General features: G+C 44.3%; 1 protein-coding gene across 2 annotated transcripts in view; it reads left to right on the top strand.

Annotated features, from left to right (window-relative positions):
- Positions 1-16,552, top strand: part of KLF15 (KLF transcription factor 15) — a 42,678-nt gene extending 26,126 nt beyond the window's left edge. For both annotated transcript variants that reach the window (XM_085624424.1, XM_085624425.1), the window contains exon 3: positions 14,779-16,552. In XM_085624424.1, the coding sequence (XP_085480550.1) occupies positions 14,779-14,947 (169 nt within the window). In that variant the 3' untranslated portion in view covers positions 14,948-16,552. The remainder of the gene's footprint in view (positions 1-14,778) is intronic.
- The last annotated feature ends 600 nt before the right edge of the window (positions 16,553-17,152 follow it).

Here is a 17,152-nt window from a genome sequence, read left to right as displayed (position 1 = left end):
AAGCAAAGGACCTAGAAAGAAAGATAAAACAGAAGGAAAGAGATTTACTTTTTTTAAAAAGCCAGGTTTTAGTCGATTTCCTGGCTACGGCTAAGTGGCTTCCCCAGCAAGAGTCACTCGAAGAGAATTTGAGAGGTTGGCTGCCATGATGAAGAAAGCTTGATCTGCAAAATTTACAGTCCCATCTCTGGGAACATCCCAAATGGACTGATGGGAGGAGCGCATGGATCGGTTTGGGCTGGTACAACACAAGCTTAAACGCTTAGACGGTGGGGCAACTTTGATATATGACTTTGCGAAGGAGGGTGAATCTTTGCTTTAGACGCTCCACCAATTTGGGGTCTAGTGATGGTTCGACATTGTGGTCTGTGTGGCTGTAGTGCATGGGCCTCATCTGAAATCAGTTTCAGCTGGCCTGGGTTAGTCACCCTTGGATGGATGAGGAGGCGGGTTCATTTAAATAGGGCAACCGATCCTTTGCGAAGGATGGTGAATCTTTGCTTTAGACGCTCCACCAATTTGGGGTCTAGTGATGGTTCGACATTGTGGTCTGTGTGGCTGTAGTGCATGGGCCTCATCTGAAATCAGTTTCAGCTGGCCTGGATTAGTCACCCTTGGATGGATGAGGAGGCGGGTTCATTTAAATAGGGCAACCGATCCTTTGCGAAGGATGGTGAATCTTTGCTTTAGACGCTCCACCAATTTGGGGTCTAGTGATGGTTCGACATTGTGGTCTGTGTGGCTGTAGTGCATGGGCCTCATCTGAAATCAGTTTCAGCTGGCCTGGATTAGTCACCCTTGGATGGATGAGGAGGCGGGTTCATTTAAATAGGGCAACCGATGGGAGCCCTCTATTAGCTAGCTTTGAATAAATGACAGCAGACAGTTGTGGCTCTAACCATGACACTAATGGGGTTCCTGTGACTGTCCCCTAGAGCACTGTTGGTTCCAGGTATGTTGTATGGGAAGGTGTACTCTGGCTGTTTGTTTTTCCCTCTCTCCACCTAATTAGCATATTAACTAGCTAGCTAGGAAGCAGGGTGGTAGAAGTATCTTACTGCAGCGCCAGGATGCCCTTTGGGTTACAGTGCGCTCTACAAATACAAAATACAATACAATACAATACAATGAGTGATTTTGGATAATGAAATTCCTAGCTATAGACATTATTGATGACATGTGTAATGACGATACGTGAATTAGCATAACTGTTCCCATAATTCTCTCGGTCAGTGTTTCTATATTTCTGCTCCCAGCCTAGGGTGGTAGACACATGTCCTCTATACTGCTGTGTGCCTCCTATGCAATATTTATAGAGTGCTAGCCTAGCTGGAAAAAACAAGGACCCATGCATCCTTTTGGGGTTGGGAGACATTTGAAGCTTGTGTACATCAAATTAGGATTTATATATTTTCATTAAACCTCTTGAGGCATAGGGAGATTGTTATTTGCCCAGAATTGCACAAGTGTTGGTAAAGTGCCAAAGCTTGGATTAGGGTTCAATAGTTTAGTCATTCGACCACACCTCTTGCATGTCTGCTCGGAATTCCTAATATGGCCATTTCATTGAATACACTTATTAATATAGGTTGGTAAAACCTCTCAGTGTCCTTGTAGAAGGTGACCTCCTGAGACCTTTTTCGAATGCAGTGCCCTCTAGACCCAGCCTTATTGTTTCGCAGCATAAAGGCTTTCCAGTGGATGTGGTGCGTTCTGCAGATTAATAATGTGTGCAACGGAATCAAAGACCCACCAACTCTCACGGTGCTACTGTTTGTCACATGATATTGGCTTCCTTCACACAGTCACCCAATATAGAGCCAATATCACATGAAGAGCACCTTATGGATTGGAAACTAAAAACTCTAAATTGGCTCCCCTATGAAGCACGAATCCAGCTAAAAATTGCCACGATTACGCACAAAGCTATCCACTTCAAGACGCCCAGGTATCTGGCACAAAAACTTGAATTATCGTGTGGTGTATGAGCCTCTAGAAACGCCACTACCTTACTCCTGAAACCACCTATCCTTAACAAAAAGAGAACCTGTCACAGAGCCTTCTCTGGCGTGGCTCCAAAGATATGGAACTCTCTTCCTCCAGAAATACGCAGAATCACCAGAACAACGGTGTTCAAACTGGAAGTCAAAAGATTCCTGATGAATAAACTCCTTCAGTAATTGGGCTAACCCCTTGGCCCGTTGACATTGTTCCTACTCCCATCGTTTCAACATTTACCACTATACTTTTTTGACATACTGTGTCCCTGTCGTTACACTGTACTTTGTTTAACATAACTTCCATGTGAATTTTCGTGCTCTCTATGATTCATTGGTGTTTTTAACTTGTGGTTGATACATTATTAGCCTTCCAGTTCTAGTTTGATTGTAAAGCGCTCTGATATCCCTTGGGATCTTGTTCGCGCTATATAAAACTTTATAAATAAACCCGTGCTTAGAGTTGGGTTCCAAGAGTTTCCAGCTCGTCTTTGGAGGCTTTGCATAGCCGCTGTCCATTATTGGTGTTTGAACCGCCTCAGGACATCAGCACCGCATTAAACCCTGAGGAGGCCCTAGGCAGTCGAAATTTCACCCCTCCTTGCAAATGATCTCCTAATACCTAATGCATCAGATTTTCTTTACAAACTGCCAGCTGCCAGAAGATCAGCTTTTAAGAGACTAACTGTTATGTGAATCTGATGTCTCTGGTTTATGTACTTTAAGTTGTTTATGGGTACATTACATTAATACAGTATTTTCTCGATAGAGTCTTTGATGTAGAGTTTTCGTTTCTTTGAGTTGATTCATTTTTTTCTATCTTTTGGAAACAATATTTAAGAAAGCTTGATTGTAATTTTCTTTCAAGATCTAATCAATACTATTTTGATCCGTTGTCACGGGGTCCCTAAAAGGAGTGGCGTCCATAGGCCGGTGCCTACTTTGCCTATGTGGTAATCTGGAACTGTTAACATTGTCCTCAGAAGCTGATTTGTCTGTCTTTTTTTAGGAGAAGGGGTTGAGGTGGAGGGTCCAGGTGCTTCATAATAATGCTCAACCCAAAGCCCCACCCCTTAAACGTTCCGCCCCCTTCCCCACTCCGTAAATATTTTTGAGAAGTTGGAATGTCTTCAATCAGTTATTTTACACATTTTTCCACCCAAGTTTACACTCCTCGCGCTCTGCTATGGGTTTCTATCAACACAAAAACACAGGGGTTATTTCGGTGAGCCCTCGCTGACCCTCAAATATGTACAGTATGTAACACGTGTGTATCGGAAGGTCCTGGGCGATGGGAGGGAGAGGAATATTTTTAACATATTAGCTCAGACAGCTCAGCTAACAAACACCTCATGTGATGCCTTTCCATCATCACTTGTGTCCCAGTTCCCTGGACTCAGCGCTCCTTGCCTCCTGAGCCCGCTCGTCCCTATCACAGCACTAAACGGAACTCTTGGGACAAAGAAACTTGGCTCTGCTTAATTTACTATAAACATGCACAGTGGCATAAGTAAGGCTTCTCCTGGAAGCCTAGTGGTCCTATATGGTGGACCTTCCGGACAACTCTTGCTTCCAGCACCTTCCACTTCCTGTCTTTTTATCTCACTACCTCAATCTCTTTTTCATCCCAACGTTTTCCTTTCATGGCAGTTTTCCTACATTTCTCTTCCTCCTTCTTTCTTCCTTATCTGTTTTTCTCTCTCTTGCTCTGGGTAAAAGTCTGAAAAATGGAAAGCCCCAGTTCCCCAAAATAAGCCAAAAACAACCAGCTGCTAAAAGTCATAGAAGCTAAAGGCATATTTCGTTTTAAAGGCCCTGCAGGCAGAATAGTAAAAGCACAAAGGTTGCAAAGCAGTCCACAGGGGTTGCATCGTAAATGACACCTCTGGGCCCAGGGTTGGGATCCCACTGACATAACCCATGCAATACTTGTGTGCTCTGGATACTGGTTTCGCCTCTTGACCAAAATTATGTGATCCTAAAAAAATAACACTGGGCGATGGCTACGACTGTGAAAGGGTATTTTTCGGGTTTGGGGCAGGTATGGGTATTTGGGGGTCAAGGTTATTTTTCAGGTTTAGGGTGAGTATGGGTTTTTGGATGGGAGGTTTGTTTAGGGTGGGTTTGGGATTTTTTGGGATTTAGGGTTTAGGGAGTCTATGAGTTTTTGGGTAGTAAGGGTGTTAGCGCGTGTGTGTATATTTATGTATTTATTTAATATATATATAAAATATATATAATATATATATATATATGCATATGTATATTTATGTAAATTAACTATGCTAGTATCGTTGTAAAGGCATGCATGGTATAGGCATATGCGTGGTAAAGACTTGCGTGGTTGTGTTGCGGTCGTTGTAATGACCGCGTTGTACAGCCATGCGTGGTAATAGCTTGCGTGGTTACATCATACATCCAGATTGGAGGGTACTTCAAGTGCTCTTATATGTGCAAGGATTGTGGTAAACGGATTTCTAGAAGTCAAAAAGGGCTGCACTGTGCAAATTCACTATTCTGCTAGTGCTAAGTCTGTGGATTTTTCGTCCCACGTAGACACAAGATGTAGTTTCCTCTTGTGCAAGTTTCTGCATTCTGTGAATCAAGACAAATGCCGAAATCCATCCTTCCCTCGATTTCAATTGTGCAACTTGCCCTGTTATCTGAGTCTCTCCTCCAGTTTTATTCCGAGAATTGGAGGTGCTTTCAAGCAGGCTAACTTCCAGATGTAATTACTTTATAAAGCTGAAACTGGCCATACTGCGGACATTTTTAATCCCCTAAATCTGCACTATTCAAAAATCCAAAAACGTAAATTGGTTGTCATTTTTTAGCACTTTAACTTTTAGTTCATTTTTGGCACTTTGTTAGAATTTTGGGGAAACGGAAGAGATTCTACTGCCATGCACCTCGATCAGGGGCAGAACGTAGCAGCTGCTACATCTGACTTGCCCTTTAATAGCCAAGACGCTGACCTTGCTAGCCCAGTTCTGGGGGCAGTGAAGGTCGTGGCAAGAACGGAGGGGTAAAGGGGACCTAAAAACCACCTTCATTGCGTTCTGGTTTCATTCCATGTCACTTAGGGTGACCAACCGTCCGTAAATTTCACGGACAGCCCGTAATTTCGGCCGTCTGTCCGTTGTCCGTGAAGGATTCTTTAACGGACGCCATTTGTCCGTAATTTTAACCGGGCACCGGTCGCACCACCCTAAACCGGCACAGTTTCCACCCACCTCCCTTCTTGACTCTGATGCTGTTTAGGTCGGGTGAAACCGAATCCTATGCAGTACCAAAGCTCAGATCCCCAGCAGCATTGGAGAGGCACAGCGGGATGGCAACCCTCACACCTTCAGCTCTTGATGAGCTGTTAAGAGGTGCTTAAGGTGACTGGGAGGGAGGGGCTGCAGCTTCAGGAGCAGGGGCATTGATTCAGATGCAAACAGCCATGAGTGCGTCATGTCTCTGCAATTTAGAGGGGCCTCACACATTTCCTTCCTGCCCAGGGCCTCAAAAATCGTAGAACCGGCCCTGATTACACCGAGCTAGCACCGGTTCTCTTCACAGAGCTTAATTACTGTCACTAAATTGTAAGCAAACCTCGGTTCTTCAAACATGCAGTCTATAATGTAATAAAATAAAGAAATGGCGCAATCGCACCCACACTGATTAACAAAGTAAGGAGGACAATCAGTTAAATCAGTTCTCTTGGAGTATCTCCTTTAAGTACTGTACATCACAGTGGGGATGGCAAAACTAACATTTTGGAAAGAGAGCCTGTCTTCTCCTTGTCCAGGCCCTACCCCAACCTGGAAGAGACCAAGATGATACTAGAATACTGCATGCCCACCCCTGTGCCCACCCTGGTGGATCCTGTTCCCCCTGCTGTGATGGCTCCTGCTCCCCCCCCAGTGATGGCTCCTGCCCCCCCATGTGGTGGCTCCTGCCCCCCCCCCACCTGTGATGGCGCCTGTCCCCCCTGTGGTGGATCCTCTCTCCGCCCTGGGGGGCTTCTGCCCCAGTCCTGGAATGGCTCCTGCAGCGAGCGTGAATTTCTTGATGGGCCTCTTCTCAAAAAGGCTCAGCTCAAAATTTATGTGAAAAGGTGGGCGAGTGAGTAAGTGAAGGGATGGCTGGATGGCTGGATGAATTAGTGAAAGGGTGAATGGATGAATGAAAGATTGACTAGATGGATAATGAGAGAGGATGGATGGATTGATGAGTGAGTGGAAGGATGGATGAGAGAAAAGGTAAATAGCTGGATGTATGGGTGGAAGGGTTGCTGGATGGGTAAAAGGGTGGATGGATGGATTGATGAATGGATGGATTGATGAATTGAAGTGCAAGGGGGAATGGATGGACGGATAAGTGAAAGGGTGGATGTAAGGATGTATGAGTGAGTGAAAGGGAGGGTAGATGGACAAAAGGATGAGTGAAGGAGTGAAAGGATAAATGTATGAGAGAAAGGATGGATGAGTGATAGGGTCAATGGATGGATTCATGAGTGGATGAGTAGATGGATGGGTGGGTGGATGGAAGGAAGGATGGCTAAGTGAAAGGGTCGATGGAGAGAGAAAGGGAGGATGGATGGATGACTGAAAGGGTGGATGGGTGGAAGGATGAGTGACTGGGTGGATGGATGAGTAAGTGAAAGGATGGCTGGATGGGTGAAAGGGTAAATGGCTGGATGGATGAGTGAATGGATGGATGGGTAGAAGAGTGGATGGATGAGTGTACAGATGGATAGGGTGAAAGGGTGGATGGATGGATAATGGATAGATGAGTGAAAGGATGGATGAGTGAAATGATAGATGGAAGGATACATGATGGATAGGTTTGCGAATGGTTGAATATGTTTGGATATGGCTGAGCTTACTTATCTACTATTGCACGATCTCCTCTGATGTGTCTGTAAAACGTACCTATTGTCCTGAAGTTTTGTCCTGAATTTTGACCTCCTGTCCTGAATTTGTGTCCTGAATTTTGACCCTTTGTCCTGAATTTTTTCACTCACCGTCCTGAATTTGCACCAATGCCAGTTGGTCACCCTAATGTCACTCTGTTCTTCTTAGGCGTACGCCGCAAACAGAAGGGTGGTAGAAAGGTCATCCGTGTGATGTCATCGGGGTCAGAGGGTGCATGATCTCCCTTCCGCAACGCATGGAATGCTGGGGAATCGACCTCTACGTCCTCACTGTCTCCTGAGGGGGAGGAGCTAGCTTTCTTTTCATGAATTTTAAGACCTTAGCAGGGTTCTCTTCTCACAACAGGGCACTTCTGCTGAGCTGGGCTCGCTTTTCTGCTGCATAAAAAGAACGCACCAAGTGCTGAAACTATTTCTGGATCGAGAAATCGGTGTCTTCGGATCCCCTGGGGCTCGTTCTAGAAAGATTTATCTGCCTCCTGCAGCTGCCACATGTTTAGGCTTAAAAGGGAAACCATAAACTCAGCCACAGAAGAGGTGCATGGTCTGTAACTGTACGGTTTTGGAGACAAAGTTGTCTTGTTTAGCACATGATATTAGTTCATTGTAGTGGTGGTTTCAGAGGTACGTTAACCCCTGCCAGATGGGCGAGTGCCCTCAAGTTCCCCGGCCGATACATGCACCCCACCTTCCCTTGCGGTAACAGATGAAGCAAGCCTCTGATGGTGCAAAACGGCCGCAGCTTCTCTTTCTGCACATATTGAATTAAGAAACCACACAGCTCAAGTCAAACCAAGCATAACGTCAAAACAAATTGTCTGTCACTCAAGTCCAGTCCTTAGTCCCTAACAGCACCTTGTGACAGCGCCCTGAGCGCCCCTTCCCAGCCAGGGTCTAGCACCTCTCCTGTGGCCTCTGGTCTACACCTTGCTGCCAAGTGTTGTGTGCAGCCCTCTGCTGACCCCATGGCCCTGCTGTAAGGCATCCCATGGGCACATGCTTGAGCGGCTCCACCTTTCAGCTGTCCCTTTGTGCTGTCCCCGCCTTGTCCGAGCTCATCCTTTTATCTGCGGCTGCGATGCCCGCGTTGCAGGTGTGGGTGGGTGTGCCAACAACAAAGGCACATGTACTCTAAGAGGCCCCGCTCCCTTGTATCCTTGTGGTGCACCCAGAGGGCTCACGCCAATTGGTCACTTCAAACCAAGCTGACCCCTCCGCGCCGGTCGTTTTCCCGAGCTCCGCTACTACCCGATCTCGGTTCCGGCCCCCGGAAGGGGTTTCTCGCAGGCCCCTCAGCGGTCCGACTGCGCCTCCCCATACCACCTGCTTCCTAGATCGTTTACAGAAATGATTGCATTTAGTTATTTTTGCATGTCTCTTACCACACATTAAAGAGCCGAGGAGGAGGAGAGGGCAGGCGAGTGAGAGGGAGATGTGATGGAAGGACAATAATGAGGGAGGAAGGGCACAGGAAAGAAGAAAGGCGGCTCATGGTATTATGTCAATCAATCAATATTTGCTTTATTCGATTCAAGTATTACATCATAAAAGCACGAGAAGTATCATTAAACATTTAAAAATAAGCATTCATAATTTAAAAGTTTATCAAGCTAAAAACGGATTAAAATCCATTACATTACCATAGGTATGAAATAACAGACAGACTGCAAAGCGTTAGCCGCATGCTCAGGTAGTAACAAAATCATCATGTGAATCAGTTAGTTTCAACAAGAATTGGACCTTACATCGATGACCTTGTTCTGAACACCCCTTTCAGATATTTTGCAATGTGACTAGTATTATGTCATGGTAGACTGACTGACTTTAAGATGCCTCAAAGCTCTGAGTAGCAGGAAAAGAGGGAAGGGAGGCGAGGGACAAGATAGGGGAGGAGGAAACAAAAACAAAGAACGTGGGTTCAGGGAAGAGGGATGTTGAAAACATGATGTTATGTCATGCATGTGTAGCGCCTTTGGTTGCCTCAAAGCGCTTCTATCTTGTTATAGCCTTAACAATGATCTTCCCTGTAGGTGAATTCATTCCTGTGCTTGTGCACATCTAGTGGTAACCCACGCATGGCGCTCGTGCACTGTTTCACCATCTTCTCACAATCCTCTTGGGTACAGCAGACATTAACTGGTACTCACTGTTTGAGATCTGAATATTTTACTTGGTACTCTTTGAAAAAGACAGATGTTCAAGCCCACATTATCACATCTTCTCACTACTAGGGGTCCAGTTGCATCAGATATTATGAGTTAAAATGGTGCCATGTTGCCCATAGCTGTGAACCTCGTAACTGGAGCTATAAAATGTATTTAGATACTTATTATAAGTGTCAAGCCACAAAGCTCTACACAATATATAAATCTGAAGTTGGAGTTGGTAGGTTTCTTTAAAAATGCCATCCTTTTAAAGTCAATGCTGTGTCAAACTCTAAGGTCATTGTAGGGTTTTCAGTGCTGCATTAAGTCAACAATGACTTATGTTTACAGATAATCGAGTTTGTTGCAAGACATGCCCTTAACCCCTTCCCCGCTCATGACGGAACCGTTCCGTCATGAGCCACGGTTGCCGTGTGCTCATGACGGAACGGTTCCGTCATGACAATCCTGTTGGCGGCCGCTCCGCCTGCGCGGCGCTGTTTCCCCGCCTGTGCGGGGCGACAACGCAAATGGGCGGAGTCATGACGGAACCGTTCCGTCATGAGCACAGCTCAACTGTGGCTCATGACGGAGCGGCTCCGTCATGAGCACAGGCCCACCGCGCTGCCCCCCTGCCCCCCCCAGCGCTGCAGCGGAATGTCCGCGGCAGCGAAGGGGTTAAGTGGAGCCTAATGACAGCTCATTATCAAGAAAATAAATGCGTCTCATGGAAAGCCAATCTTATGAGGCTCATAATACCTTGTGATCCTTGCTCTCATGTTCTTTCGCAAACTGAAATAATCTTATATAATCCTCGGACTTGATCTGTGCCAGCGTCCTGCAGTTTTGAGGGAATGCCAAGGTGAACACCTTGTAAAACGTGGCACAGGTTTCTCCTCTCTGTGCATGCGATCCAGTCTCTGATTGGTCACTGCAGAACCTGACCTTCGGAAGAACTCTCTCTCCCCTAATGGGAAGCTTTGAAACTTTCTGTGTATCTGACAGTTCTTGACTTGTTACTGGTTCTGTTTCCTACTTTAACGAGACAATATTGTTGAGTTGCTTATCAGGTCGCAGCTTTTTGTAAAGAGATTTCACATTGGCTTAAGGCTCACACTTATACCAGTTCCTGGCTTTACCAAGGTAATTGTGACTCATTTGTGATTGGCTCCCTCCATCTCTTACAATATTCATCAATGATGTATTTTCTTTCTTGCACAATTTCTGGGCTGACATTGCAATACTGAATATATTGCAGTTCTAATTTATTTAACTGGCCCTTTGTCAAAATTGTAGTTCTGTCGCCTTCTTCTACTACATATTTCTCTAGCAGGACTAGAGATTAGCAGATGCCTTTGTCTACACTTTTCCTAACATTTAATTAACAATTCTCAGTAGTATTTTAGGAGCCTGGCTATTCTCATGTTGGTCGCACCCCTGTTCATAAAAGTGTTAAATGGAAGAAGAGCTGGGGCTTTAGACAATTTATGGAATATTTGTGGCTACGTTTTAAATGGCATGGACACTGCGAGATCCCACGGGCATGAGTGATGACACAGTAGCTGCTCGGCCACCTTTGGAGGATTCAGAAATCAGTGGCCAGGCAAGAGGCGTATCAGTTCATAAGTATTCGTAAAGCACACGATCACCCCTTGGGAGACCTTGGTTCTGAATAACAGGTGCTCATAATTACCAAATTCAGTGGTACTCATTTTATCGACCTCAGTAGAATGATTAGATCAGTGGACCCACTGACCCTCGAACCTATGGCCATTAGGTCAAACAAAGGTTTTTGGAATGGATGTATTAGTTCACTGAGCCACCAAACCCGGTAGGCTGATTCTTGTTGCACAGGGCATCATGTCTCCTAAGAGCATGTGTAACGTTGTCCAGTCCATGTTTTGTTTCTTTGAATTCTGGGACTTGTAGTCCTATTTTATAATGGGAAAAATAAGACTACAGATCCCAGAATGCAAAGGAAAACATGGATTGGCGCAGCGCATTGTGCATGGAGCTGGAAAACCTAACAGGGCTGAGTAAGTAAGAAGTGACACAAGCTAGCAGATTAGAAGCTGTTCTGCAGAAGAATCTTTTTGTTTTGAAATAGTATTTCTATCGTCACAAGTGCTGTGAAATAATAGATGTTTACTATTATCCAGTGCTATGGTTCTCAAATTTACCAACCCCGGAAAGATGGAAGGTGGAACATGCGTTACTGATGTTTGAACATATGACTTTCAGATCACTGCAGATGTTGGCAGCAAATATTAATTCATTGAGCGATGTTGCTAGGTTAAGAACAAGTTTGTGGTCACCTTTACCATAGCTACCACATAACCCAGGCCAACGCATGACTAGTTGCTCCAGTCCAAGTTTTTTCTTTCCATTATGAGACTTGTAGTACTGGTTTTAGAGTGGGATCAACAAGACTTCAGGTCCCAGAATGCACAAAACAAATCTGGCCTGGAGCATCTAGTCCTGCTTGGATATGGGAAACTTGGCAGGGCTGCACAGATAGCGCATAGTATAATGGGTGAGAGTTAAGGCTCAAGCGGGATAGTGCCCCCGTCCAATATTCTTCATTGCAATCAGCTGTCCACTTAGAAGGCAAGACAGTTTTCAGGGTCTTCCTGAAATGCAAAGGCTAGGCTCTGCTTTCAAGCTTGGGTTCACTGAATTCCGCAGTCTAGAGTCTTGAACTTCCAGGGTCCTATCTCCATGTTTGATCCAATTGGGCCTGATGAGGTCTAGCTCAGGGATATCCCTTAGGAGATGAGTTTGCACTTTATAAACACTTTAAATTAATTCATTCATCAATTTAGAGTTCTGCGGTCAGAGAACTCTGCTTCAAACTCGACCGTGCACCCTGTCCACCAAACTGATGTCCATCTGCCCTATTTAGAGTCATAGATAGTTGGTCCCTTCCACCATTCCTTCCCCCTTTCATGCTTTGCTTTTCTTCGTTCTTCATTCTTTCGTTACTTCCTTTCTTCTTCCCTTCCTTTTTTGCACCTTTCACTTTTCCTTTCTTTATTTACTATCTTCTGTTCTTCCTTTCTCCTTGATCCTCTCTTTCCTTCCCTCCTGCATTCATTCCTTGCTTTCTCCTTCCTCCTACTTTTCTTCGCCGACCTTTAATCCTCTTCTTTCCTTCCTTCTGCCCTAACTTTGTACTTTTCATCTTTCTTTCCTCCCTTCCCAACTTCCCACCTCATTCCATCTTTTCTTCTCTCTTCCTCTCTCCCTCAATACCTCGCTTCCTTCCTTCCTTCCTAACTTGCTTCCTTCCTGCCCTCCCTTCATCTCTTTCTTCTTTTCCGTCTACCTACATGTCCTTCCTTTCTTTCTTCGTTCTTTTGTTTCTTCATTCCATTTTCCCTCTCTTTCTTCCTGCCTCCCTTCTACCATCCTTCATTCTCTCCCTCTCAGTTTTCCTCTTTCCTTCTTCCGCCCTCCCTTCCTTTATGCATACCTTTATTCCTTCTTGTTACCTTCTCTTCTTCCTTTCTACAATCTTTCTTTCCATACCCCTCTATCTCTTCCTTACATTTTTCATTCATCGCATATTTTGTTCACCACTTAAATGGCTCTCATGTGCTGCATTAAAAAGAAGCTGAACTGTCCCCCAGATTACTGTTATTGGTTGCCTGGCATTATAGTGGTTGCACAAGGCTCACTAGTACCTCAAACCCCATGCCTTCAGCTCTCTGCAGATTAGCTCTGGTCACACTGGAACTCTTTTGCAATCTCCCTCTTTCCAGCAGATATGCTGCTTGTATTGCCTTAACCAGTGCTCTGTTCATCATGGCACCCAGTTGCAGCCATTCATGTCTCAAGCACCAGCAAGCTTCGAAGGGCTCAAAGATGAGCCAGAGGGGGTGCCGGCACCCCATGCCAGGCACGATGGATGGGTCATCTTTGCCAAACAGTGGCAGCTCTCCATTGTAATTACTCCTCTGATTGCATGTCCTAACCGTGGCTCTTGGCCATGAGCACCAGCCAAGGGGATTGTGGGTTAGAGGAAAAGCGAGATTTACTCTTCGAGCCAACAAAAACAGCAGCGGAGCTCTCTGAGAGGCTCGGATGAGAAGAGCGATGCAGTCATTGAATGAAGAACATTATTGGCACTATCGTTTATAATGATGTTCCTCTGTCCTCATTGACCCTGGAGAACTCAAGACCTGGAGCTGCACACTTTTAGAGAAAACTGGATGGAGTATTAAATTCTGGAAATTGCTAATGCATAAACTTTCAATCCAACGATAACTGGACCTTAAACCCAACACTACGGCTTCATGGTTCTATTGCAGGAACCAGTGTTTCTAAGATTCTGGAAGGAGGTGGATTAATAGAATCAGTTGATGGGGACTTTGAGTCGGCTGCTAGGAAGTCGAGGGTTGTTTCTATCTATTCAAGGCCTTTGGGTGTGGAATGAATTGGTAGTTGTGTCGACAGTCAATGCGGTCCTATTCATCCTTCACTCCCAACCTGGCCTCTCTCCCTACACTACTCACACAAATACACACAGCCGCGCACGGTCTAAATGAAAGCATAGAATGGGAACTGACAGCATTAGCGTCTCGTGCTGCGAACTGGAGGAAGAGAGGTATTCTTTTAACAGTTCATCATGGTTTCTATGACCAAAAAGCCGCACATGGTGGCTGTGATGTTGCAGAGGTCATCCATACTTCAACTCTGCAGTGTCACACACATTATATAAAACAGCTGTAATTTGACAAAAGCTATGCCATCATTATTGTGATGTCAGAAAAGTTGGTCATGAAGACAGTGGCAGTGCTGACGATACAATGATGCCATGAGATGCCACAAAAGGCGTTCATCATTGCGTGTTTGCCACAAAAGTGATGGTTGTGATATTGCAAAGATTTAGAAGTGGTCATCCAGCGATAAGGACAATATTAGTGTTTCTACTTCAACATCATCAACATTCACCAAGAATAAGGATACCAGAACATTCCATTGTATCATGATGTTTGAGACCAATTTTTATATCATCTGTTGGATGCCCCCCCTTGAACAGAAGCCAGTAATGAAATTTGTGATGTCATAAAAGTCGCCTTTGATTGTGGTATCATAAAGATGTGTCATGATGATGGCACGAAAGGAGATTATGATGGTTGTGGGTTGATAAACATCAAGCAGCTCTTTTCTGGATGGTTTATCTGCTCCTTATTCTATTGGTGACCCTCTCACTCTCAATGGCATAGTCCTTGATGCGCATTGCTACTGTTCATCGAGCTCCTAGAATGTAGACCTACCGACTGAACGCAGCCATTTTGGGCTTGAGTTCTAGTATTCCAGGGCTCTGTCTGTCAGTCACACGCGAGGCAGGTAAAGTATAATTAGACAATGATTTATTAGCATGAGAAATTCCATCTGCAATTTATTTCACCAAAGTTTTTTTTAACTTCTGCTAAGGCCCTCTGACATGAACATTTGAGTTTGAAATTATGATTTGTTCACAAGTTTCCCATTTCCACCCCAGGCAGTCTGGGGCAAATCCATTTTCTGGCTGCACCCAAGTATTGTAGCTGCACACTTTGATTGAGTATTAGATGTACTTGCTTTTAACACTCATACTTTGCAGGATTGTCCTTGTTCTGTTGACAAGTAAGATGTCAATGCTGCAGTCATTACATTTGAATTGTCACCTGAGCATCTGTACTCATGGCTTCTTCTTATTTGTCTTGCACAGGTTTTCTAGATCGGACGAGCTTTCCAGGCACCGACGTTCGCACTCTGGTGTAAAACCCTACCAGTGCCCCGTCTGCGAGAAAAAATTTGCCCGGAGCGACCATTTATCGAAACACATCAAAGTGCACCGGTTCCCCAGAAACAGCCGCTCCCCTCGACTACCGAACTGACCAACTCAGAGACCCCCTTTTCCAACGGAGAATAGCCAGCAATAGCACTTTGTCTGCCCATCATCCTGATAATTTATTGACTCATGAACCAACAATGATGTTACTTGATGCCACCACATATGAATGTTTTTTTATATCTAAAAACCTGTCTGAGAAAGACTAGTACTTTTATATCCTTTCGTGTTTTAGCTTTCTACCATTCTCTTCTTGGAAGAGACACTGATTTATATGTGGCCGATGTCTTCTGCACCTAGAAAATGTATGGGCTGTTTTGCTGCTAGTTCAGTCAAAGAACCAGTGTGCCTGCAGGGCCCCTTGCACAAAGGGTACTTGATGTGGGTTATAGGGTTCTTCTCAGATGTGTCTTTCAGTCTATTCATCTTAAAATCATATCCAGCTGCTACTCCCAGGGATTTGTGAGGTTTATGTTCAAAGTCAGCGCTTAAATCGAACACACAACAGGATACCAAAAACAGGTCAACAGCACAGTTACTGCTTCCACAAGAACCTGACAGTATTTTTTGTTCCACTAAATGAAGCATGAGCCACGTTGTACACACTTTGTGATTAGGGACACCTGGACTTAACCTGTTTGTTTAGCTGTACTGATGTGGACTTGGAGGGGTCAAAGGTTGAGCCTCAACTGTCCACCAGCAGTGTATGGTTTATGGAGTGAAAGCTGTATGCTCGTCCTGTGCCTCATTCGAACCAACACCGCTTGGATGGATTATCTCGTTGGACACTGCCATTCCTAAGGTCTAAATGAAGAGCTTGAAGGACTGAAATGTCTTATGATGCAGTGTAATGTATCATGCAGTTGAGTGCGTATGCGGAGCCCGTGCAGTTTCAGTGGAATGGTGCTACGTCACTATAATACCTCTACCTTAAAGTGTTCAGTTTGTTAACATGCCTGTCAGATGTCTATATAACAGTAGGACAGAGACCAATGAGCCAGATAAAATTCTGTTGACTTGTGTCCAGCAACTTGCCAATACCTTGGGCCCAATAGGGGAAATGGTACAAAGAAACCAGTAATGTATCTTGTAATGTATAAAGAAGTGCTTTACTCTCATGTATATGGACAGTGCCTGCTTCCATTCATCTCGCCCTCTTCACAAAGAAGGAAGAGAGTAGTTATTGAAATATTTCTGGAAAGTTACTGGTATGCAGAATCACTGTAAGCAAGATATAGGCCAGCAGTGGGCAGTGAACACCCAGTCTCCGGGTACCTCCAGTGATGCAGGGTCTGCATTAAACACTGCATTTCTGGTGCAACGTAGGGGCATGCAGGAAACATGCTGTGCGCAGGAACTATCGAGATAGGGAAACCATCTTATTTAGCAATGCATTCCTCTAGTCTATAGAAATTAATATACATGGATTTGCTCGTATTAACTGGTTTATCTCACATCCTATGAATGTATGTAAATAAACTGTACATAGATGCACCTTTATAAAATATCTTCTAATAAAGTATCAAAAATTGTGTAAATTGGAGTCAACCTATATCTAGAAAGCAGCAGTGTACACAGAGGACAATTCTGTATATTTTATTTTGCTGTTCATAAAATATATTTACTTTGGCAATAAAACATCAAATGGAAATTTAGTTGTCTTGTGATGGCTGATTTTGGGCTCAATTCATCCAGATAAAAAGGTGGAGTTCATGCAGTGTGAGGCATTGGATAGTTCAGAAAAAGCGATGGAGTTGTAAGTTCAACCACTTGCAAGAAACCGCACGGCACGCTAAAAACCATAGACACGGTCTGACAATCATATCCCTTGTATCTAGCTGGACAGCATTATAATTATCAAAAGGTCTGTTAATCAGGCACAATGCTTTAGGGTAAGGGACAGCTCAGCAGTATACATAAGTCTGAAAATCATTTCTAGATATGGAATTAGAAGATTGGAAGATTTACAAATATGGAGTCTATACCCCAGAAATACAAATAGAAAAATCATACTTCAGATATACAATTAAAAGATAGTAATGTTCACACATATGGAATCCATACTTTAGATACAGAGGCAGAAGGCTGTAATGTTGACAGATTTAGAAACCATGACTCAGGTATCCAGTGAGAAGAGAATTTACATTTAGAAATATACACTTATGTACACTTAGAAGACCATACATGTTATAGCTCATCAACCTCCAGCCAGAATACACATTTAGAAAATGTTCAGATATTTATTGGTAAA

The sequence above is a fragment of the Triturus cristatus genome, chromosome 9, assembly GCF_964204655.1.
Source record: "Triturus cristatus chromosome 9, aTriCri1.1, whole genome shotgun sequence".
Lineage (NCBI taxonomy): Eukaryota > Metazoa > Chordata > Amphibia > Caudata > Salamandridae > Triturus > Triturus cristatus.
The sequence above is the reverse complement of the archived record's forward strand: the minus strand, read 5'-3'. Positions and strand labels throughout refer to the sequence as shown.